At 40.6% G+C, this 25,292-nt stretch overlaps 3 protein-coding genes across 6 annotated transcripts; 1 reads left to right on the top strand and 2 right to left on the bottom strand.

Moving 5' to 3' along the window:
- Positions 1–239: 239 nt before the first annotated feature.
- Positions 240–3,262, bottom strand: C2H15orf48 (chromosome 2 C15orf48 homolog). The gene is made up of 5 exons (XM_057724035.1): positions 3,132–3,262; positions 2,955–3,016; positions 2,709–2,794; positions 1,632–1,692; positions 240–620 (listed from the first exon to the last, which is right to left on the bottom strand). The coding sequence occupies exons 2-5, from the start codon at positions 2,988–2,990 to the stop codon at positions 552–554; spliced, it is 252 nt and encodes an 83-aa protein (XP_057580018.1). The 5' UTR covers positions 2,991–3,016; positions 3,132–3,262; the 3' UTR covers positions 240–551.
- A 4,773-nt stretch (positions 3,263–8,035) lies between these two features.
- AFG2B (AFG2 AAA ATPase homolog B) lies at positions 8,036–25,227 on the bottom strand. 4 transcript variants are annotated; one of them, XM_057722034.1, is made up of 8 exons: positions 24,065–25,225; positions 22,911–23,096; positions 16,032–16,190; positions 13,112–13,321; positions 12,365–12,589; positions 10,884–11,018; positions 9,885–10,010; positions 8,036–8,384 (listed from the first exon to the last, which is right to left on the bottom strand). In XM_057722034.1, exons 1-8 carry the CDS (start codon positions 25,157–25,159, stop codon positions 8,217–8,219), a joined length of 2,304 nt encoding a protein of 767 aa, XP_057578017.1. In that variant the 5' UTR covers positions 25,160–25,225; the 3' UTR covers positions 8,036–8,216. The 4 variants fall into 4 exon arrangements, 2 of the variants coding, with proteins under 2 accessions (XP_057578017.1, XP_057578018.1); XM_057722035.1 differs by lacking the exon at positions 10,884–11,018 and having other exon boundaries at positions 24,065–25,226; XR_009051347.1 differs by lacking the exon at positions 10,884–11,018 and having other exon boundaries at positions 8,248–8,384; positions 12,397–12,589; positions 24,065–25,226.
- LOC130845188 (solute carrier family 49 member 4-like) lies at positions 20,288–21,139 on the top strand. Its single transcript, XM_057722040.1, has one exon. The coding sequence runs from the start codon at positions 20,288–20,290 to the stop codon at positions 21,122–21,124; it is 837 nt and encodes a 278-aa protein (XP_057578023.1). The 3' UTR covers positions 21,125–21,139.
- Positions 25,228–25,292: the final 65 nt, after the last annotated feature.

The following is a 25,292-nucleotide window of genomic DNA, read 5'->3' as shown; positions in this document are numbered from 1 at the left end:
CTCCCTCCAATATTTGGTTTTGTTCATTGCTTTATCTCAGCTGCACAAGAACAGTGCCTGGCTAACAGCAGTTACTCAAACGATTTCTGGTGAATGAGTGAACTTGGGAAAAAAGTTTACACAGAAATTTGCACTGGGTGTTATTTAAAAAGATGAAGCTCCATGCTTCAAAATGTGTTTATCTCCCATAAAAAGACTTTCTCCTCCATTTAAATATGTACCTGATCTTTAAGAAATCTTGCACAGATGGTATTTTATTGTAGACAATCAAATTTAACAACTCTTTATACATTTTAAGGAAAACATTCAGGCATCATAAACACAAAACAAATTTACAACAAGGAACTAAACACAGAATGATATTTGGGGACTACATGCTTACTGTTGCACTACCTTTATAATTCTTTATCCAGAGTCCAAAAATGTAGGCAAGCCCTAAAAATGTAGCAGAAGCATTTCCGCACACTGGTATCCATAATCTAGTTTGTGCAGAAGTGTTTCCACTAGATTCATAGAGTACTCTCTGGAAGAAAAAGGCGAGGACTGGTCAGTCACCTGGTTGCCCTTCGGACCTTCTGTAACTCTTCAATAGGCTTCCATTCCTGGTTGATTGTTATAAGCTTTAAAAAAAAAGAAGAAGAAAATAAAATTTTTTTGTTAGGATCTGTCCATCCTCAGGCCCCCTTTTAGGATTTGTACACAGCTCCCCTTGGAAAAATCATCACCATCATATTTGTATTCAAAGAATCACCTCTTCCCATCACTAAAACAGTAACATGGGCTGGTTCTATCCCTCTATCCCTCTGAAGAGCCTTTGGGTTCCTGAGTGCTATAGGATCAGAGAGAAAGGTCATATACATTTACCCCACTTTCACTCAACAAGTTCTAGATTTTTAAATTTCCTATGGTTTTATGTGAACTATAAGCTCAAAAAGTGTCTCTGCTCCATGTGAGTGGATGTATAATTCTCCTAGCACAGAGCTAGGCACATAGTAGCCTCTTAAAATTTCCTCACTGTAATTACTCAACACAGGCACAAATGATCCAAGTTACACAATAAGGGAAAAGGCACAGAGCTGTGGACAAGATAACTAATAAGGACCTACTGTATAGCACAAGTAACTCTACTCAATATCCTGTAATAATCTATATGGGAAAAGAATCTGAAAAAGAATGGATATATGTCTATGTATAACTGCTTTATTTTGCCGTACACCTGAAACTAACACAACATTGTAAATCAACTATACTCCAATAAAAAGTTAAAAATTAAATTAAAAAAGGAGATGATGTATCACAATAATGATAAAAATTAACATCTGAGTGCTTACTATGGGCCAGGGACTGTGCTAAAGGGCTCCATTTTATCTTCTTTAATCCTGTAAACTCTGAGGAAGAGCCCTATTATTGCGCCCATTTTATAGATTCTGAGAGCCTCAGAGAGCCCAAGTTGTCTACAATCACCTGTGAATAATGGAGAAAGGATGTGAACTAGCTCTCCACAATCCTATAGCACGCTTTAACACCACACATTAAATGGCACCCTAAACATGAAAGGTATTACATCTATTTTGCTGACAAAAGTGCTAAGGTTTTGGCTAAGCATAAATCACGTCTTAATGTAGCAATACCTTTCCAGGTACAGTAGGATCCACAGTTTCCCAAGGTTCTGGATTTCTTTTTCGATCAATGCTAAAAGTAAAAGAAAGCTGATTAAACATTAAAGTAAGTGCATTTAAACCAACTCTGACATTGGGTTTATAAATACGCTAGAGACAGAATCAGAGTGCACACTTAGGCACTCATAATTAACTGAAATTGATTCCTTTAAAAAGCTTCACAGTTTGGCTCAAACATTAAGGATCAATTCCTCTGCAGGGTAGAAGGTCTGCATTCCCTTTACTGTGCTAGACTGCAGAATGTTCTCATAAGCTGAAGAGCAATTAGGGTGGAAGTACCAGGCTAAGAGCAAGCAACATGCTCTTGCCCCAGTTTCTGGGAGAGGCAGAAGAGCTGAGCTTGAACCCTGTAGGTGGTGAACCGCCAGAGCCTAGCATTACTGCCCTACGGTGCCCTGCATTCGACCAAAATCAGTTTCATGTTTTTCTCTTCCTCATATATCCAGGATACATGGTATTTAACTTATATCCAGGGCTAAGATTAGGTTAATGGTAGACAACTGAATCTATAAACTCTACCACATTAGGAAAGATCTTGCTAATGAATTGACATGTTAAAATGTTATTAAAAGAAAAAAAATCAAATTGTACACTTTAAATATATGCAGTTTATTGTATGTCAGTTGTATCTCAATTAAAGTTCTTAAGAAAAAAAGAATAAATAAATAAATAAAAATAAAATGTTATTAAAATGATGATTTAAGATTGATGGTGTATATCCCAAAAGATCATCTAAGAACTTTAAATTTCAAAACTTAAGTTTAAAAAACAACAACAAGCTTCATTTTGCTGCAGGAGAAGAGGAGGAGGACCAATGGACGAAAGGATGTTTAGATACAAGGAACAAACATTTTATCAACATCATAATTTAATAGTCTTCTGATATCTGGATGCTTTCTGGGCCTGATTCCAAGTTCACAATGCGACATTCTTATCCTGGGGGAAAACCCAGGGAACTGATACCATGCGTTTCATAAACTGAAGGTCAACCTAATAAAACGTTTTTATAAATGATGAATGCCTACTTACATCACATCGGTTTTTCGAAGGGAATATAGAGCAAAAGACGAAGCTCCAGCCGCTGCCACGGTCATGAAAAGCACCAGAGGAATAAGCTAACAGAGAACAAAATACTCTGATGTTTCAATGTGAAACGCTTGAAATATAACAGAACAGCTCGATATCATTTTATATTTTCTACAAAATCTGTACCATCTGTTCATCTTTAAAAGTTAATATTTTTAGTCAAGATTTTCAATTGCTTTAAAAACTTACTTCCTTCTTTTTCATCAGGAGTTTGAAAAAGCTCATGATGACTTCAGTGTTGAATGCCAAATCTAGAAAGAAAAAAAAAAAAAGCCAAGATGTTGATGGAAACCCAGCTACTAAGACTCAACCTGGTGGGAGCCAAACCGACCAACGTATCCCGAAGCCAGCCTCGAGCCAGCTCACCAGCGCCTTCACCGGAGGGCAGCTCTCCTGGAGGACCAGCGGGGCGCCGCGCACGGACGATGCTAACGCCCAGAACCAAATCTTGACCTCGACCTCCGCGCCTTATATACCAACCCCACCCGCTCCGGAAGCCCGGCCGGAGCGTTTTGGTCACGCGGGCCGCGCGGGGGGCGTAGGAGGCTTGACTCGCTTTCCCCGCCCGACGCCGGGCGACCGGGCGCGCCCTGCAGGACGCTGTGCCTGCAGACGCCTCGCAGTCGGACGCAAGCGCCCCCTGCCGCCCGCCGTGGTTCTCACCGGCCGCTCGGCGCGAGCCCAGGCTGGGCGTTGGCGCATCTGCAAGCGGGTGGAACTGAGAACAAGGGGCGCTTGGATGGCCAAGACCTGCTGAAAACCAGCCGCTATAAAAGGAGGTCCTGAAAAGGAGCCGCAGGTCTGGGGGTCCCATGGGAGGCTCCTTGGTGCAGGCAGGTAAACTAGAATTAATCCAAGTCACATTAAAAGCTCCAGAAAATGTGATGCGGTGCACATATGGAGATAATTCAAAGTTCCTTTCAGAATAATTCCTCTTTGTCCTGATTTTTTCCATTAAGAAAAATCAGGAGGTGAGGGAGAAGAAACAAAAAGAATCAACTGGAGAGGTTTCCAAGAGAAGATCTCTGAGACGAACCTGAAGGAACTCGCCCCTAAGCTAGCAGCCTAACCTTGCACGGAGCATGAAGGCGGCTGCAGGAATAATAACCACGGGAATAATAATTAAATCAGGATCTGTGTGCCAGACACTGTACTAGAACCTTCTGAACATTTTTGCAAGGTATGTTATTTAGGCTCAGAGATGCTCTAGTCACATAGCCAGTAAGTGGCGGAGATGTAACCAGAACCCCGGTCTGTCTGGCAATCAGCAGCACTGTTCTTTCTGCACCCTGCTCTTAGCAACTGCAGTTAAGACCAGAGTGCAAGCTTAGTTATGTAAAAATAGTTATTTTAAAACAATTATTTTAAAAATGAAGTTCAAGCTATGAGTTAATGTGAAAAAGAAAACATCTTAAATGTTTTCTGAAGGGCCACACCCAACTCGGTTTCAACCCCATTTTAATTCTAGTCATGGGCTTTGCATTCAAACTGACCTGAGTTCAGAGCCCACCCCTGCCACACTTTATTAGCAGACAGACTTGGAGGAAAATAACCTTTATGACTCAGTTTATATATCTGTAAAATGGGGACAAACCTAGCTCATCAGGGAGTTGGAAAAAAATCTTAGAATGTATGCAAAGCACGTAGCATTCTGCCTTGCCTGTAGCAGGCATTCAATAAATAGTAATTATTATTTGCAAAAATTTGTTTTATATAAGGCAGATCATAAATATAACTTCTCACCCAGTTACTGACAAGGGTTCTTACTGGGTAACTCGAGCTGTAACTGGAGACATTTGTTGATTACTTCAAAGAAAATTCAACATTTTCTGTGGTTTGTATTGAATAGAATCAAAGAAGCCTTTTAATGCATCTTCTGCAGAATTTCTAAAGCTTCTTTTGTCAGAAGGTTCTAAGAAAAACCTCATTTTGTTAAAGATAAATTTTTTCTGGGATAGAAGGAGGAGAAAAAGGAAATATTATAGAAATATATCATGGCCCACAAATTAAAATTAAAATGTGTAGCCCTTGGGAATTCCCTGGAGGTCCAGTGGTTGCCCATAAGTAACTCTAACATGATCTGGCATGATCTGGTACCAAAGACCAGTGATTAATTCTGACTAAGGGCCTCTGAGAAATCTTAACAAAGGTTGAGGGTATTTATTTGAACATAGAAATAGACAAACCAATTGTAAAAAGACATTTTGGGGGCAGAGAAACTTAAATACAGACCAGATATGAAATGATATTAAAAGGAGTATTGTTGATTTTGTCAGTTGTGATAATGGTATTATGGTTATTTTTTTTTTTAAAACACATTTTTAAAGAGAGTATATATGGAAATAATTGAGATATCATGATGTCTGTGGTTTACTTTAAAATATTTCAGTTAGAAAACAAATGAAGTGGGACTTCCTTGATGGTGCAGTGGTTGAGAATCCACCTGCCAATGCAGGGGGCACAGGTTCAATCCCTGGTCCGGGAAGATCCCACATGCCACAGAGCAACTAAGCCCGTGTGTCACAACTACTGAAGCCCATGCACCTAGAGCCCGAGCTCCCACAAGAGAAGCCACCACAATGAGAAGCCTGCGCACGGCAACGAGGAGTAGTCCCCACTCACCGCAACTAGAGAAAGCCCTCATGCAGCAATAAGACCCAACACAGCCAATTAATTAATTTAAAAAGAAAAATGAAGCAAATTCAGCAAAATGCTAATAATTCAATCTAGGTGATAGATATGTGGGAGTTTGTTATATTGTTAAATGTGCTTGAAATGTTCAGTATAAAATGTTTTAAAAATTTATAAATTGTACATGGTGTTTAAAAACAAAATTCAGCTGAGTCAATTTGAAGATCTAATTGGCTTCATTCAATGCTTCATGAACTAGAAGGGTGCTCCAGCGGGTAGTACAGAGGCTTTTATAAAGGCAGGGAGGGTGAGGCAAGGTGTTAGCAAAAGAAAATGATTGTTTCAAGCCAGGCTGTCTTCTTTGGGGGGTGGGAGGCAGGAAGGAACTGAAGGGGTCTTTGTCATGCAGATTACCTCACTAGTGTTGATCAAGATATTTCAGATTGGCTGTTTTAAAGGTTGCAATGAGAACTAGACCCTGAAAGCCACACTTCCCCTCTGTTGGTTGATGCCCAGGTTTATTGAGCTTGTGGGAGATGCAAGGTAAGTATATAGTTTGGTCTTCCCCAGAATGACGAACTAGCAGGCACCGTTCTTACCCTTCAAATCCTGGCAGCGCCCCAAAGGAACCCACTCATGATACTCACTAGCATTACCTTCTGTAGCTGCTCCAAAGCCCAAAATCCCTTGGGGGAGCTTCCCCTCCCCACCCCAATCGCCAGAAACTTCTAGAACCTTCTCTAGCTGCTGCAACCCAGGCTTGCAGGAGCATGGAGCTACAGCTACTTGGTTCCCACTCTAGGAATTTAAACTTAGATTTTAATCAACCCAGCTCAGGCTTTATAAGAAAAATAGGATATTCTTTCATTAAAAATTTTTTGTTGGAATTCTTTCTGCCCATCCTTCAGTGGCTGCCTAGTTACCAGGTTTAGCAAATGTGGATTTGTGAAATTTCAGATGGTCTGGGAGTGTACTATTGATATATTGTTTAGTGCTGTAATGTGGCTCAGAGAGGAATCTGAGCTTAATGTAAAGCTGTTCGTACTTCCCAGGTATAATATTTAGAAGCTGAAGTGTTTTCTCACCAATAAAAACACAGCTTTTGGAAATTTCCCAGAGCCATCCTCTAATCACACTGAAATTGAGTCAAAGGAATCCTTGATCTGACTTCATCATTTATTGAGTTATTTCAATGAGAGAAGAAACATGGTTTTTATCCGCAGGGGGCTTCCAAAATTCTGTTGAGAAGTTACAGTTACAATTTAAAGGCATTTTCAAATCAAAACTCAGCCTCTAACCAAAGTGTGGGTACTAAATTTCTAGGCCAACCACTAGAAATTTTCTCTAGGAAAAAACAAGGGGCCCACAGCTAGAATCTGCTGAGTTAAGGGGTTCAGGTCTAGGGATGGCAAAGGCCTAATGGCTGCCTTGTCCTATAAAATCAGTAACTTACAGAATATGAATGAAAATATCCAGAATTCATTATAATAAAGTTTCTAGGTATGCTCCCTACTACTCAAAAGCGAGAGTCAGTTTGTTAGAATAATTTTAACTGAATTATATTTTATACCTATAAATAAGACAGGCCTTTTCCTTAATTGTTCCCCAATACTGAGGTTTTGTTTAATAATAGTACTGGCTCCAGTCAGAAACAGGAAACTTTCCAACTGCTTAACATTTATGACTTCATATAGTTCAAGCACTGTTCGTGTTCTGACTGTACCTGTACTTCTTTTGAAGCTCATCATCTTGTGCTCAATTCCCTGCATGATTTGTTTGAGGCCCTGCTCCCTGCTGCCCTATCAGTGCCATGTCTGTCCCCTTCACTTACACACCTGCACCCTGCATGGCACCTGGTGAGTGAACAAAGGCTCAGTAAGATGCTTACCAGATATTGTTAGGTGAGAAAAACAAGAACTACAAAGTACCATACTTTTGGTTTTAAAAAGTTATCTATACCTGTGTAAGGGACTGCAACATTAAATACCCACGTATTTTCTTCATGTTTACCTGTATTTTCTGGCATTATTACTTTTTTAATAAAGAAAATAAAAACACATATAATCTATCTCCTTAAAAAATACAATTACAAAAGGAAAACTAGTAGCTATACAGTGGAGAAGATGGACAAGATCATAAACAAGTGATCAAAATTAACATCACCAATAATGTGCAGATGACACGTGCCTCTAGCATGAAGATGCACATCAGACAAATACAAATCAGGAACCAATTGTTCTATAAAATAATTAGTCTGTATTCTTCAAAAGTCAAGAAAGACTGAGGAACTGTTTCAGATTAAAAGAGGCAAAGAGGCTAAAGAGACATGACAACTAAGTGGAATGTATGATCCTGGACTGGATCTTGTAATGGAAAAACAATTACTATTGGAACAATGGATGAAATTCATTGTCAATAGATTAAAATGTTGTATCAATGTTAAATTTCTTAAGTTTGATAACTGCACTGTGGTCATATAATAACCTCATTTACAAGAAATGTACACAAGTATTAAGGGGATAATGGGGCATGACATGTAAAATCTACTTTTAAATAGTTCAGAAAAATACTGTGGTGGGGGAGGAGGGAGAGGGAGAGAGAGAGGAGACAAATGCGGCAAAATGTTAAAAACTGGTGAATCTGGGTTAAGAGTATATAAGAGTTCTTTGTATTATTCTTTTTTCTGTAAGTATGAAATCTTAGCTTATCAGGCACAAGTTTTTTTATTTATAGGAAATAACACACACAAAGTGTGAAACTGCAAATTACGGTGTACGTTCATATTTCAATTAATCCTTGAGCAGGTATATAAAATAATTTTTAAATGTCTTCTAAGTTAGAAAATCCTTGTTTCTGAAATAAGTTTTTATATAAAGTCAAATCCTTGTGACTTAAGGATGGTTTTACAGTCTTAAGTGATTCAAGAAAGTGCTCCTGTTTCACTGTGGTCGCTTCCAGTCCATTTTCTTGCAGAGCCAGCAAGGCAGCCTATAAGAGACAAACAATAAGAAATAATAAATATGCCTCGTTGTTTTACAATACATGGTAATACTTTAAAATCTGAACACAAAAATCTCAGTCTCACTTCATAGAATTTCAATATTCTTGACACGAAAAACAGTAAGCTGAAGAAGTTAAAGTGATTAAAAGTCCTCTCAGTAGACCATCTTTTCTTCAGCAGCCTTAAACTGGGGGGAGCGGGGGCGGGAAGCAGACTGCAGAATAATATATACATTATGAATGCATATATTTTAAAGATGAGATCAACTGTACTGCAATATAAAATAAGTATGTAAAAATGCAACTATACACCAATAAAAATTAAAATATATATATATATGAGAGACTATATTCCTGACCTCAGAGTAGGAGTTTTTAAACAGGACACAGCACTGATTGTAAAGGAACAGATCAACACATACTGGATGACCCAGCAATTCTCTTTGTATAGGAAACAGACATACACACACACGTATACCAAGGACACGTACCAGGTGGTTCACAGCAGCATAAATCATAGCAGCAAAAAAGTAGCAACACAAATGTTGAAAGATCAAACGCACACACGAATGCAGCATATTCATATACTAGATTATACGTGACAGAAATGAACAAACGACCGCTACACACAAAACCATGGATGAACTTCACAACCACAATCTTGAGTTAAAGAAGCAGACAGAAAAGCATACCATATGGTTCCATTTACATAAAGTGCAAAAGCAGGCAAAACTAATCTCCCCCAGCGCCGGAAGTCAGGAGAGTGGTCCTCTTTTGGGATAGGGTGGGAAGGCCCACGGGAAGCTTCTGGAGTGCCGACAACGTTCTTTCTCAACCCAAGTGGTGGTTATACAAGTGTGTTCACTTTGTTAATTCAGTGAACTATATCCTTCTGATCTGTGCATTTTTCTGAATGTTATATTTAATACAAGTTTATGGAAAGGAAAAACCTACAATGGCTGGCTGCCTTTTTTGCCCTCGAAGTAAAATCTAAATGTCTCAAAGTGACTTACGAGGACCTGTGTGATCTGGCCACTGTCCATTCCATCTCTTCAATAATGCCATTTCTCACCTCCAATTGTCTGCACATTTTATTCCTTCTGCCTCAGACACTACCCCCTTCTCTCCCTTAGCCTGGCTAACTCCCTAACCATCCTTCCGATTTCAATGTACACACACTCTCTCTCAGAAAGCCTTCTCTGATGCCTCCAAGTCTGGACTGGTGTCCTTCCTAGGCACTCCCACAACACCCTAAACTTCCCCGACTCACTACATTTTTAAATTCAGTATTACCTCTCTGCACCTTTCCCCACCTTCTCCCCCCACTGCCCCATCAACCTGTAAGCTCTGAAGAGAAGGCAAGGGACCACAGCAGCCTGTTTCATCTCATATGGTGCCTCCCTTTCAGCAAACACTGCCAAGTGAAGGAAGATATGAATAAATGAAGAAATGCTTTGAACTATACTTTTTCTTCACTAATTAACTTACTTCTTTGCAGAGGTTTCCAAGATCAGCTCCAGAGAAAAAACAGGTTTCTGCTGCTACCTTTTCTAAGGAAACATCAGGCCCCATTGGCATGTTTTTTGTACAGACTTTCAGAATAGAAAGCCTGCCCTGGAACAAAATAAAAAATAACATGTTTATAACACTTATGTCTGATACAATGCTATACTGAAACATTTCAAGTTAGAGTTTTCCATCATATTACAGATAAAGTACATATATTTAAGAATCAAACAGTAAGAAAGAATCACTTCTTCTCAAGAAGGAAGTAAATGTGACATCATGATAAACTTTAGTATTTTTATAATTGATTTAAAAAATAGCCAACCGTAGATATAACCTTCAAGAGACTTGATGAATCTCTCTTTTGGGTACCAACAGTCCCATCAGACATGGTTCAAAAGCAAATACATAAATTATCAGACACAATTTAAAAATAAAATAGATATAATTTTTTTTCATCCCTTCAAAATCTGATAAAAGTCTAAGGAAGAAAAAAAATTCATTTTCTGTGTCTTTCACCACTCACTGCCAGTGGCTCTGGATGTGAAGGGCTGTGGATACATTGTACAATCTCTGTAACCTCAGATTTCTCCACTGTAAAATAAGGATGCTGGCCCAGATAATCTCCAAAATCCTTTTAACACTTTAGGATTCTTCCATTCTAGCTGCAAAATAATATTGAGTAGACTCAACAAACTCAGTATTTTGAGTCTTCCACAAAACCGAAATTCCTACCTTACTTTTAGGCTTATGTTTCTCTGAAAACAGGGCCAGAGTACTCAGCAAAGGGTGGGTAATGAAAATGATGATTTATAATGGGCCACCAGGTAAGGAAAAATCCAGAATCCAATGTAGGACACACACCATGTACACCGACATCCAGTTAGGGATTCAATTCTGCCATCTCCCTAGAGCTCAGACACTGATGATGTGTTGTGTTGTTAGGAATGCTCATGCAGAGCAAATGTGCACAGTGATTACCTTTTCATCTGGAGGTGGAATATAAATAATCTTATCTAATCTTCCCGGCCGTAACAAGGCATCATCTAACACATCAGGTCTATTTGTTGCTGCAACAATCATGACATTGCTATTAAAAACTTCTTGAAACTCTAGCTGAGGGAAAACATACAATACAAAGTAATGTCAATAAGTTGTTAATTATTAAATTTATTTTGTTTAAATTACAAATCAGAAGGTCCATTTGTTTTTAAATAGGGGGATATTTTTTTTCTTGGGATTAGAATGCTCACATTTCCTATCCAGACCACCTTCTCAATATCAAGATACCCCAGAAACAATTAATCAAAGAGCTACTCTGTGCACATAGTGATCAATCCTGATGGGGTATCTCTCAATGTGAGAACTTATGAAAAGCTTTACACCACAGCAGAGAACATCTGTCTGCTGATCTGAATGGCCTAAGCCCCAGTGAATGATCACAACTTAAATGGGTGACTTGAAAAGACAGAAGCATCTGACTAATACATGTGTAGCTATGAAAAGTCTTGGCTCTCATGTTCTTAAAGAGGGAGATTTATTTTACCTCTTCTTTTTTTTTATTTCCAGAGGCAGAAATATGACAATTAACATAAGTTCCATGTGTATAAGTCCTGGATGAAGCTAAGAGATATCTAGGAGCGGCCAGAGTGAGGCCTTACACGTGTTAAGCATTCAAAATTGAACTTAATTATCAGAGCAGTTCTCCAGTAATGTGATCTCTCAAAGCAATGAGTTCCCTTCATCTGCAAGTATTTTAGCAGAGGCTAAATACAAATAGAAGCTGGGTAAACACCTGTCAGAGGCTATAGAAGGAATTCCTGCATTATGAGGAGATCTGATTAGAAAACCTCATGGGTCCCTTCAAATTCTAGTGGCATATGTTCCTAAGGAGCTGTAAGGCTCTCTTTCCATGGAACAATTTAAGAAATGGGAAACAAGTAAGTATAAGAGAAAAAAAAAAAGGAAAAAAAATGATCTGTCAGGGATTATTTAAGGATGCCAAACTCTATCTGGAGAAAGCTCAGAAGGGAGGAAAAGGATTTTCAAAGGTCATTTTAACTTCACTGTAACCAAGGAAACCCATCCCTCAAGAAAACTGGAAATTTTCAGTTGGAAATAACAATCTGTTTTGTTTCATTTCACATAAAATAATTTAGAAAGGGATGAGCACTCGTTTTTAAGGGTATAGAAATAAGAAGAAACTCCTTTCTCCACCAGCAATGTATAGTTACATTTCTAAGCTTAGGAAAAAATTCATTCACATATATCTAAGACACTTTATTATAATATTTGCCTCACCTTTCCCAGCTAAATAACAATTTTACCAGCTCTGTAAAAATTCCAAGACTCATACTGAAATTACATAATTCTATGAGCTGAATCCAGCATAGGAAGAGCAGCATAGATGCAGTCTATTTAATGTTGGCCTGAATTTTTGGTGTATTCTGGCTAATAAATACCTCTTCACTTTTTTCCAGCTTCTTGTATTTACCATGTTGATCTGATTTACTTCCTCTTCTCTCTATAGTCTTCAATCCAACACCATCTAATTCATTTAGAAGAACAGAAAGAACACGCTCTTGAACATCACATCCTGTTCTGCTGACTGATCGAGAGCCCAAGATGGAATCAATTTCATCCAAAAACACAATTGCTGGAGTATTTGCTCTTGCTTGTCGAAATACCTTTTGTTTGAAAAATGGAAATATATATTAAAAAACTATACATCATGCCTTATTCATATGAATGTATGTTTTCTGCATTACTATTTATAATTTTTAAAATATAAAAAGAAGAGAAAGATTCTAAATGTCTAAGAACTGGGGAATGAATAAATAAAATAAGGAACAACAGAGTATTTTATATAGGGGTTAAAAATCATATTTTCAAAGCATATTTAATATTGAATTTTAAAAATGATAATATTAAGTTAAAAAAATCATAATAAAGATATATATATAATACCTACCCGTTCCTCTGCCCAAGGAAAGAGAAAGACAAAGGAAATTTACCAAAATGTGAACACTAGGCAGAGGGATTATGGAGGATTTCCTAGTTACACTTTTCTATATTTTCTATATACAAATAGGTGTAACTTCCCTAATAGGAAAAAAAATCCAGTTATAGTTAAAAAATAAGGTTTATCCTTAAGGCATGAAACAATAGTTCAAAAGTAAACTTAACTACATGAGGGAAAATAAACAAACCTGAGACAAGATTTTTTCAGAATCTCCAACAAAAGGTGAAAAGAGATCCGCTCCGCTCACTGAAACAAAAGAGCAATGACAGCTCGTGGCCAGGGCCCTCACCAGGGTGGTTTTAGCACACCCAGGGGGACCATACAGGAGAACTCCCTTTGGTTGTGTCAGGCCCATCCTAACAAATTCCTGAGGGAACTTCAGAGGCCATTCTATGCTCTAAAAGTACACAAAAAGAGACAGGACACAAAAAGAGACCTGTTTTAGTACAATGATGAAACATCAAAAAATCCAATAAATTCATTTATTCAACAATCTTCAAGTACCTGTTATAAGCTGGAAACGTGGTCCAATCTCTATACAGCAGCCAGTGATCCTATGACCTAAGTGAGGTCACATCACTTCCTGCTTAAAATCTTTCAATGACTTCTCATCAGAATTAGAATAAAATCCAAATCCAAACTCCTAACTCACCACATAACCTAACGCCTTACATAACCTATTGCCCAAATACCCCGGTCTGTTCCCATCTCAGGACCTCTACCTGCTAGTCTCTCACTGCCTGAACACTCCCTTAAGATCTTTGTGCGCGATCCCTCATCACTCAGGTCTCCACTCAAATGTCATTTCCTTAGAGAGGTCTTCCCTAACCACTGTAGTTAAAGCAGACCCTCCCCCCTCCTAGGCACTCTACGCTACTACCCATCTTTTACTTTGGGAGCACTTATTCATTTACTGTCTGAAATTATTATTTTTCCACATTGAGTCTGTCATTCTGCTCCTGCTAGAATATAAGCGAAGTTCACTGCTAAATCCCCAACACCTAGAATGACACCTTCACACAGTAGGCACTCATTAAATGTTAAATGAATAGTAAATAAATGCTCATTACCACTGAGGTAGGTGGTTTTGTTATCATCACAATTTCACAGATACAATTAAAAAGTGAAGGAACTTGCCCAGGTCTTATTACCTTATTGCTAGTGAGGCAGCAGAATTAAGACTAACCCCAGACAGTGTAGATCAAGACCACAAACTCTTAAAAAAAAAAAGAGCACAAGCTCTTAACTACTGATATATTGCATCTACAAAAAAAAGGATAGACAAGACCCCTATATCCAGAAACTCTATACAGAGACACACGAAACCATCCAATTCATTTCCCAACCATAAGCAGGAACAGAGGGGAGGATGCGGGAGGCAAGGAGTGATCGATGGAGCTGAAGTGGAAGTAGGAGTCAGATCACGTTGGGCCTTGACAGTTTTAGTCAACAATGAGCAAGCAGTATGGAGAATGGACTGGAAGGAAATGAAACTAGAGGGAGGGAGACTCTCTAGCAGTCTCTTGCAATGATTCAGACTACAAAAATAATAAGGCTGGATGTGTCACAGGCAGCGGGAGATGGTATAGAAGGGATAGATTTGAAACATAAAACGTAAGTGTATTTTATGCAGGGGAAATCCAGAGGGGAAGTTACGTGATGCACGACATGACCCCATGCGTTTAGAAGGCAGGTTTCTGACTTAGGGGATGGAGTGACTGACTGAGGGAGGGAATCCAGGTGTTGAGGTGGAATTGACTAGCTGAACTTTGGACATGCTGAGTTTGAGATCCCTAGCAGGCAGTTAAGTAGTTCTGATGATCAAAAGAACTGTGCTAGATATAAAGATTTTTGAGTTAGCAGTTTTCAGGAGACAGCTGAAGGATGGGACATTGAGGAGATGAAAGACTCACTCCGAAAATACAAAAAGAGGACTCTCAGGAGCTTGAACTAACATTTAAGGTAAGGGAGAAGAGTGCTCAGAAAGGCAGGACAGCATAATATCTAAGAGGAAAGTGTGGCTAATTTCGCTCATGTATTTTGTAAAGATTAAATGAGACAAAGCATGTAAAAATCAGGGCATATTATAAATGTGCTTATTCACGGACACAAGGATTCCAGGGTTCACTGTAGATATAGCTCCTAGTTAAGACAAATAAATTATAATTGATACTTATAAATCCACCTTGTGTGTGTGCAGTTAGAGAAACCTACTTCCTTATGGCAGGGTCACCCAAAGTGGAATTGGCAAAATCAATTTCTGAAACTGCAGTGCAGGTAAGAAGATCTGGTGAGCTGTGTCCCTCAACAGCCACTATGAAAACCATTATCAAGTAGCCACCTAGGCCACACTGACTGTTTATTACAATTTTATGCTTTTTACCAGTTCCAGGGTAAACTCAGGCCTATGAATGAAGAATTTGTATTTGTACAGCCCATGAACTAAGAATCGTTTTTACATTTTTTAATGTTAAAAAAAATCAAAAGAATAACATTTTGTGACGTGAAAATTATGACTTCAGTGTCCATAAATAAAGTTCCATCAGAACACAAATACTCATTACTTTTTGTCTATGACTGCTTTTGTGCTATGATGGCAGAGTTAAGTGATTGCAATAGAGACTGCAACAGAGAGCACAAAGCCTAAAATATTTACTCTCTGTCCCTGTACTGAAAAAGTTCACTAACCCCTGATCGAAATCATAAGCTTTTTTTTTTAAGCTCTTTATTGGAATATAATTGCTTTACACTTTTGTACCAGCTTTTGAGGTACACCAAAGTGAATCAGCTGTATTTATACATATATCCCCATATGCCCTCCCTTCCGCAACTCCCTTCCACCCTCCCTGTCCTGGCCCTCTAAGGCATAATCATAAACTCTTTAGAGCAAAAAGCAAACAAAAAGAAGGTGAAGCAGGAAAATATGAAAAATGGCATCTGGCCTATAGAGTCCAGTTAAATAAGGACTGAAAAGTGACTATGAGATCTAGATGTTAGGATCACATTACTGATGACAGCAAGAAGTTTCACTGCAGCTTGTTTACACCATAAAGGCATTTCACTTAAACTGTCATATTCTATTGGCTTAAGCAGATTCTCTATCTCACCTGTTTTAACTTCAGTTTTACATCTTCGAGGCCACCAATCTGCTCCCAGCCAACAGGCTTGATGTCCATTAGTCCAATGACACTTCGAAATGATGAGGGCTGGATCTTTTTAAAAGCTTCAAGGAAGTTTGTTTCGTCAATCATCGGATTGTCCTGGTTCTAAAGAAATCCACCCCAAAAAGCAAAATCAAACCAAAAATCAGGTGGGCCTTTTTTATGGTACACAAACACAATTACTTTTTTACTTTAAATCTTTTGAATTTATACATCTATTTTGTTATCACTATAAAGAAATTTATAACACATGGTATAAAAAAAATTAAATCTCTCCCCCTCAACTCCCAGCAATATTCATCCCCAGAGAATGTCAACAGTCTCCTGTGTATTCTTCCACTATGTCTTATGACATATGTATATTCTTTCAAATAGATACACAAATGGGACCATACCATACATGTTTGTACTTTTAATTTGTACTTTTCATTTATCTTAGAAATCTTTTCATGTCAACTAATACAGTTCTACCTCATTCTTTCTGACAATTGCATAAAATTGTATGAGTATTTTAACAACATCCTTCTGTTGAACATTGGCTGTTTTCAGTCTTTTGTTATTAAAAACAAAGCTGCAACTGAAAGTTATTGTGCACATGTTCAAGTATTTTATATAATAATTTCCTCAAAGTAGAATTACTGTGCCTACGAGTATGCATACTTACAATTTTCACAGCTACTACTAAACTGTCCTCAAAGCTGCACCAATAATATGAAGCTGTTCTCCCCACACCTCTCCAACAGTGGGTGTTACCAAACCTTAAATTTCTGCCCATGTGACAGGAAATGGTGCTCACTATTGTGTTAATTAAATTTCTTCAATCAAGAGTGAGGTAGAGGGAATAATGGGATTAGAAAATCAGTTTTGCAACCATCACAGTAAAGGCTGTTTGGGGCAAGAATCATCAATGGATGCTAATCTAAGGGAGGGAAAGCTCGATGAGGAGCAGGATATCTGCATTGTCTCAGAGGGTCTCTCACAGATTTCCTATTAGCTGCAAACGGAAAAAGAGCAGCTATACAATAGATAAACTGGACAAAACCTTGACTGGCTGTCACATTAGTCACCCACTGGGGCACCACCTATGAGGGACAGGTGGACATACGGTGTCTCCACATGTGGCATCCTAAGGACACACTGTCACTCATGCAGTGTTCCCAATGGGCATGCATAACCTGAATCTGATTATGAAGAAACAGACAAACCCAAACTGATAGACGTTCTGTAAAATCACTGACCTGCATCCTTTACAAATGTCAATGGCAAATGTCACACACACACCAGAAAAGTGCTACGGAAGTGTTCAAGATTAAAAGAAACTAAAAACTAAACGCAATACATTATCCTGAACTAGATCCTGTACTGGAGGAAAAGAATGCAACAAAAATTGAGACAGAAAAATCAGAACAGGGACTATAGATCTGACAGCATTTTGATCAGCGTTAAATTTCCTGAATATAATGAGATTATACATACTTGTTCATCGGAAATGGACATTAAAATATTAAGGGATAATGGGTTAAGATACATGCAACCCATTCTCAAATGATCCAGAAAAAAACACAGTGTATATATATACAGTTGACCCTTGAACAACACGGGGGGTTAATCCTCGTTTAAGTAGAGGTGGCCCCCCATGTCTGCCGTTCCCTGAATCTACGTGGATTCAACCAACCCGGGACCATGCAGTATTTGTAGTATTTACTACTGAAAAATATCCATGTATAAGTGGACTGGTGCAGTTCAAACCCATGGTGTTCAAAGGTCAACTGTACAGAGAGACAGAGAGAGACAGACAGAAAAAGAGATAAAAGAGAATGATAAAGCTAATTAGGCGAAATGTTAAAAACTGGTGAATTCGGATACAGGTTTAAACAGCAGTCCTCTATCTCACAACCCTCCTGAAGTTTTAATTATTTCAAAATACTAAGTTTTTTAAAAAGAAAAAGAATCAAAAAAGCTAATTTTTAAAGAAAGTTGAGGATTTTCATGTTTATTAGCCATTTGTAATCCTTTTACTGTCAACTACCAGTTCATATCTTACTACCCATTTTCTCTTGGATTGGTCTTCTCTTACTGCTTTGTGAGAGTTCTTTCTATACCAAAGAAATTGGTCTTTTGTCATGGGCTGAAAGTATTTTTCCCAGTCTGTCTCATGTCGTGCCTTTGCTTATAGTATTATTTTTTTATTTGTTTTGCTTTTGAAACTGTCATCTTTTTTCTTTTTTTTTTAATAGTATTTTTTTGCCATTTCAAAATGGTCAAATCAGTAAATCATTTCCTTTTTGGCTATTAAAATCTTATATTTCTATTTGTAGTATCTGTTATTATATTTAAGTATTTGCCCTCTTAAATCAAATTCTGAACATTTAGTTGTCCCAAAATTCCCATTTTCAATAACAAACTACTTTATCCCATTTATGTAAGATTAAATAAGTGAATATGTATACAGAGAGCTATTCTGGACAGTGTTCCTATAAAATGTTAATAATTATAATCTCCGAGAAGTGAGATTTCAGACAATTTTTACTTTCTTTGTAATTTTTATTAATTTTTATCTGTTTAATTTCTCACAAAGAACGCTATTAAATTTTTTTAAATAGCATTTTTTTTTTTTTTAACTAGCTAGCAGTATTAGATATTAGGCAACTGAATAGTAACTAATTTTTAGGTAACACCAACTAACATTTGAAAATCCCATTTACACTTCCAGATCACTTGTACCTACATTAGTCACTTGATTTTCATAATCCTTTCAGGCAGATAAAATCCTTTCCCCTCTATGTGTAGATGGATGTATGTGTTAAACTGTACTTCTAATCCTTTAATAGGCATACTTGACAAAAAGCTGAACAAACTATAATGTGTCCTTGTCTGCCCTGGCACAGATAGAGGCAGCAGCAGCCCCTCAGCTGCCTGGAGAGGGAAAGAAGAAGAAGATGGAGCCAGTACCTTCCCAGAGGCCTCTGTGCCTTCTTCCTTTTTGCCTTTCTTTCTTCACTTCCCCTGGTTGTTTATGAACTCAGCCATCACCTGTGGTAACTATGCCTTGAGCAGGCCCCTCCTGAAGTAGCAGTGGGCTCCACCCTAGGACAGCTGCAGCTGGCTGATCCACCTAAGCCAAGGTGCTTAAGGTCAAACCTGGAACTTCAAAGCAGAGGGAATTCTAAATGTAAACCTCCTTCCCCACATCCTGCTACTCTTGTCCTCCCCTCAAGAGGCGTATATTCTCACATCTTTACACATGAGACTTGTCATTAAATCTTCAAGCAATTTTGGTTGTAAATCCAGAAGATGAGGACTTATAAGTTCACATAACTCCTTCCCCACCTTCAGTATAAGAGTAAAAATAAAGGAAAAGAAAATGAGGAAGGATATAAATTACTTATGTAAAAAGGTTTTCAAAATTTAGGATAAATCATCCTTTCATAGTTTAAACAAACTCAGAATTAGGTTTTAAAAATTATAAGATCAAAGGACAATTTTAATGTTACCAAGGAGTCCTCAGCATGCTGAAATTAATTTTTATTTCTGAAGGGGTTTAGGGACTCAGGATGACTTACTACATACTAAGTGAACAGATTTTCCAATCTATAGTGTTGTAAACTACTATATTTAAGCTAATACCCTAACTATCTTTTAAAAAGGCAGGCATGAAAGATTTGAATGTCAAAGATGAATTTAAATAAAATTCCAGGCACCCAATCTTCATCTGAGTTAGAAAAGGTTATTTTCCCTACAAGATGCTTATTAATAACAAAGGGAAAAATACTATCTTTAAAATGGAGAAATCTCAGAGATAACCACCTTATCTAAGAAATCAAAGTCAATTTCACCAGTAATAGGACAAGATATATCATTTGTTACCTAATAAATGCAATGAGAACATAGTATCATTTCTGTGATATTTCTGCCAAAAATGCAAAACTGAATCAAATCATGAAAAAACAGTCAAACCCAAACTAAGAAATATTCTACAAAATAACTGACCTGTACTCTTAAAAAATTAAAGTCATAAAAGAAAGACTGAAAAATGTTTATAGATTAAAGATTAAGAAATCATGACAACTAAATGCAATGTGTAATCCTGGGCTTAAAAATATTTTTTTCGGGGAGGCCCGAGGGCGAGCGGGGCGGCCGCGCGCTCCCCCGTCTCGGGCCAGATCCGCGCCGGTCGGCAGCCCCGCGGGCCGCGCGTCGTCATGGGCTCGGGCTGGAGCAGCGAGGAGGAGCGGCAGACGCTGCTGGGGCCCGGGCTCGGGCCTGCGCCAGGGGCTGCCTGGAGGAGCTGGGAAGCGGCAGCTGCAGCGCTGCCCGCGGCGGCCCCGAGCCCCGGGCGGGTGTACGGCCGCCGCTGGCTGGTGCTGCTGCTCTTCTCGCTGCTGGGGTTCGTGCAGAGCCTGGTCTGGAACACCTGGGGCCCCATCCAGAACTCGGCGCGCCAGGCCTACGGCTTCTCCAGCTGGGACATCGCGCTCCTCGTGCTGTGGGGGCCCATCGGCTTCTTGCCCTGCTTCGCGTTCATGTGGCTCCTGGACAAGAGAGGTCTTCGGATAACTGTGCTTCTGACGTCCTTCCTTATGGTTTTGGGAACTCGTCTAAGATGCATACCTATATCAGACTTAATGCTTAAAAGAAGACTAATCCACGGAGGACAGCTGTTAAATGGATTGGCGGGTCCGACTGTAATGAACGCAGCTCCCTTCCTCTCCACCACATGGTTCTCTGCAGACGAGCGGGCCACGGCCACAGCCATCGCTTCGATGCTCAGTTATCTTGGGGGAGCGTGTGCGTTTTTAGTGGGACCACTCGTTGTTCCAGCTCCCAATGGGACAGCGCCTCTTCTTGCCTCAGAGAATAGCAGGGCCCACATTAAAGATCGCATAGAGACTGTATTATATGCAGAATTTGGAGTTGTCTGCTTACTGTTTTCTGCAACTCTAGCTTATTTCCCACCCCGGCCTCCTCTTCCTCCCAGTGTTGCTGCAGCTAGCCAGCGGCTGAGTTATCGGCGGAGCTTTTGTAGGTTATTAAGGTAGACGCTGGTTGGATTGGATTTTGGTCCATAGTTGGAGGCTGTGTTGTTGCAATAGCAATGGCAAGGTTTGCAGATTTTATTAGGGGTATGCTGAAACTAATTCTTCTCCTGCTGTTTTCTGGGGCTACGCTGTCATCCACGTGGTTCACCCTGACCTGTTTGAACAGCATCACACACCTGCCTTTAACCACAGGCTTAGTTGCTCTGCGGCATTTGGGATCTTCCCGGAGCAGGCATCGAACCTGTGCCCTTGCTTTGGCAGGCAGATCCTTAACCACTGCACCACCTAGGAAGCCCCAAGATGCATGTTTTTTATTCCATTTGCACGTAATATTCAGCCACCTTTTGGATTATATGTTTAATTGTAGGATTATTTGTTGTAACAAGCACTTCTATGGATAGGAATATAGGAGAGTCTGCGTGTCGCTCTATGGGGGCCTGTTACCCGCTGGCATGGACGTTCTGTGAGATTCCATAAGAGGCGGATTCCTTTTGGCTGCATGTAATTAAGGAATATTACATATCCCAAGTTGGATTTACATGCTCTGTAATAAAAGGACTAGCATTTTGCACATCAGAGGCATGAAATCTTTCAAAGACAGACGTTTATTTGGGAATGATTGTAGTGATAATAGGGCAGTGGGATAAGGTTGCACTATACCCACGGTTACCAAACTCACTAAGCCAGCTGCCCTGCAGTGCAACAGCAAACTCACAAGGACAACATGGGTTATTTTAAATTTCTGAGAGAAACACAGGGATATTCCACATGTGTCAGACACTGTAAACCTTTAATTCAGGCGAGCTCCCAGTTTCATATTTAGATCTTGCTGCATTCTTTTTGATGATGTCATATCTTTATAAAGTTAAGTTTTCTGCAGTTGCTGTAATAAAAAGCAATACTGCACAGAAATAAATGTGGAACAGGAAATGAGGGTGGTAGTGTTGTTCTGATTACAAGATTTGAGAAGTCATGTAATGCTTGTCAGATGCACACATCCCAATAGTATGTAATTGTGGTTATTTAAGAATGAAATAAAAATCTATTTCTTTCAAAAAAAAATTTTTTTCTTTTTTCCTTTTAAAATTTTTGCTACAAAGGAAATTAGTGGGATAAATGGTGAGATTTGGATAAGGTCTATATAGATTAGGTAAAAGTATCATGTCAGTGTTTATTTCTTCATCTTGATAATTGTACTGCGGTTAAAGTCCTTGTTTTCAGGAAATATACACTTAAATTTTCAATGCTAAAGGGGCATCATGGCTGCATTTGAGAGTATGAGTATATATATATAAACATTCATACACATAAAGAGAGTATGATAAAGCAAAGGTGGTAAAATGTTACATTTGAAGGATCTGGGTGAAGGATATACAAAGATTCTTTGTAGTATTTTTGTAACTTTTCTCTAAGTCTGAAATAGATTTAAAATAAACCAAAAATTAAAAAGAAACAGGTTTGATTCTTCTGGGGCCACACTGTCTTCTTCCTGACTGCTCTGGGCTTCAGCACCAAAGAGTTACTATGCGAGTGGGGAAATGCCCTCAGCTGACCTGGAGCACTCAGCTTGCCAGTGGGGAAATGCCCTCAGCTGACCTGGAGCACTCAGCTGTCCCCACTTTCAGTCATATACTATTTATATGGAGTTCAGATGTAAAAATGTATGTAAGAAACAGCTGTATCAAAAGTTTCAAGAAATGGACTTACTATTTTTTTTAATCCCCAAATTAACTCATTAGATTAATAAAAGGGCTACCGTAGAAGGTCATAAATCAATACTTCTTACCTTCCCACTATGAAGCAGAGCATGCACGGCAGCCTCCCTACAGAGTGCTGTCAGGTCTGCGCCAACATAGCCAACTGTCATTTCTGCAAGGAGGCTCAAATCGACTTGACCGGAGATGGGCATCTTTGAGGTAATCACTTGTAGAATCTCCTTTCTTTGTCTAAGTGTGGGAGTTCCAATGACAACCTATGTGCAAAGCAAGAAAAGAAAAAGTTTACAGCTTAAAATATTATTTTTTTAACCCTCACAAACCTGTATAACAATTTAGCGAACAAACGTGGAAGTATTACTATGTATTCTTAAGCATATCTTAGATTCTGAATATATGAAAATCTTTATTTTCCAGAGGATTAACCCTGGCTAGAAAGTTGCACAATTAAAATTACGTATGTCATTTAACAAGTTTTTATTTGTTATTTCTGAGAACCTAGCAGGTCCTTGGAACCAGTAAACCAGATAGTCTGTGTCCCTCCCTTACAGAGCTCATTTAGAAGACAGGTACTAGATGGTGTGAGGAAGAAATCCACTCAAGTTGTAAAGGGATTATGCTAAAGTGTTCAATTATCATCTGTCTCTTTAGAATCCTACCACAAAGTTCAAACATCATTTAAATAACCACTACTCAAGCTGTTTAATAGAAATCAAGAATCAATTTAGGACTGAAGTTTATAAAATAGGGTAGCTTTGAATATTCGACCTTCCTGGCAACGCAGGGGCGTGCAGACAAGGAATGACTATATCTAGAAGAGTTAATGTCTGCTCTGATTTAGTTCTTCCCTGCTTTCTCCCTTATTTCAACACATTTGTTTCTTGAGGCTATCCTTCTACTTTAAATTCTCATTCTAAATCCGTAAGAGTTTAATATGCTTGTAGCAGTCCTAGTTCCCTTAAAAACTAACACTAATGATTACAGTACCCATCATTCTCAGGACCTGCACAACTAATCCCTAAAGGCTTCTCAGAACAATTTGACTCTCGAGAGGGAAAGGCTCGCAGATCATCGGTGGACCAGAGAACGGTCCTCTGCTTTACAAAGCCCCACTGCAGCCTCACTGACTTCCAAACCTAAGTGGCAAACGCCTCGCGGCAGCCAACCAGGGCCACAGGAGGCCGGGGTCCCAGGGGCAGTGGGCTAACTGGCTGGGCCGATTTACCTCTCGGTCGAATCTCCCAGGTCTGCGCAGCGCTGGATCTAGCGCGTCCGGCTGGTTGGTGGATCCCACAACCACCACCTCCCGGTCCCCACTGATGCCATCAAGCAGCGTCAACACCTGAGCCACCACGCGGCTCTCGGGGGCTTGGTGCGGGCCGCCCCGCCGGGGACACAGGGCGTCCACCTCGTCCAGGAAGAGAAGGGTGGGCCCGCGGGCGGCCAGCTCCCGGGCGCGCTGGAAGACTCGCCGCACGTTCTCCTCGGTCTCGCCGGGCCGGGCGCCCTGCAGCGCGGGGGCGCTCACCGCCAGCAGCTCCGCGCCTGCCTCCCGGGCCACGGCCCGCACTAGCTGGGTCTTGCCCACTCCGGGGGGGCCGGCCAGGAGCACCCCGCGCGGCACTTCTAGCCCCAGCGAGGCCAAGGCGCGGGGGTAACGGAGCGGCAGGCGGAGGAGCTCCCGCAGCGAGTCGGCCGCCTCCGAAAGGCCCCCCAAGGGCACCTCGGGCTGCGGCTCCGCTTCCGACGAAGGCACCCCGCTCAGACTGATGTGGGTGCCAGGCGTGACCCGCCCGGCCGGATTCGGACTGGGCGCCCCGCTGACGATGTGCAGGGCGGCCACCGGACCGGGAGCGCCCGGAGGCGCGGCCACCACGTGGCCCAGAGAAACCGGACGGTTCCTCAGCAGCTCCTGCGCCGCCTCCAGCACCGCGGCTGGATTCGGGGCACCCTGCGCGCGCGCCCTTTCCCGCAACACCGGCCACACGGCGAGGCGCCGAAGGGGCGGGCAGGGCACTAACCGGAGCCGGCTCAGGTTGAGACTCCCCCGGGACTCCGGCGCCCGCACCGCAGCCCCCGGGCTCGCGCACTGCGGATCCAGTTGCACAAAGCCGTCCGCTCCATCTCGCCGCGGCCAGGCGGTGCAGAGGCAGGAGCCGCCGTCAGGCAGCGAGATCTCCACCGCCGAGCCCAGGTGCGCGCCTAAGGCGCGGAGGGCGGCCGGGCCCAGGCGACAGCGCTGGGTGCCCCTGTCCCTAGCGTCTACGGGTAGCAGCTTTAAGAGCGGCCCTTCGGGAAAGGGACCTGAGTCCGGAGCCATTGCTCACGGAAGACGCAAGGCCCAGGAAAGTGGGGTAGGGATTCCACCCGGGCCGGAAAGACGGGTACACCAAGCTCCTCGGCCGGAAGCACGTGACGCGCATGCGCCAGGAAAGACTCGGTTGCGGGTCCTT

Source organism: Hippopotamus amphibius, chromosome 2 (assembly GCF_030028045.1).
Source record: "Hippopotamus amphibius kiboko isolate mHipAmp2 chromosome 2, mHipAmp2.hap2, whole genome shotgun sequence".
Classification (NCBI taxonomy): Eukaryota; Metazoa; Chordata; class Mammalia; order Artiodactyla; family Hippopotamidae; genus Hippopotamus; species Hippopotamus amphibius.
This window is presented reverse-complemented; position numbering and strand designations above follow the sequence as displayed.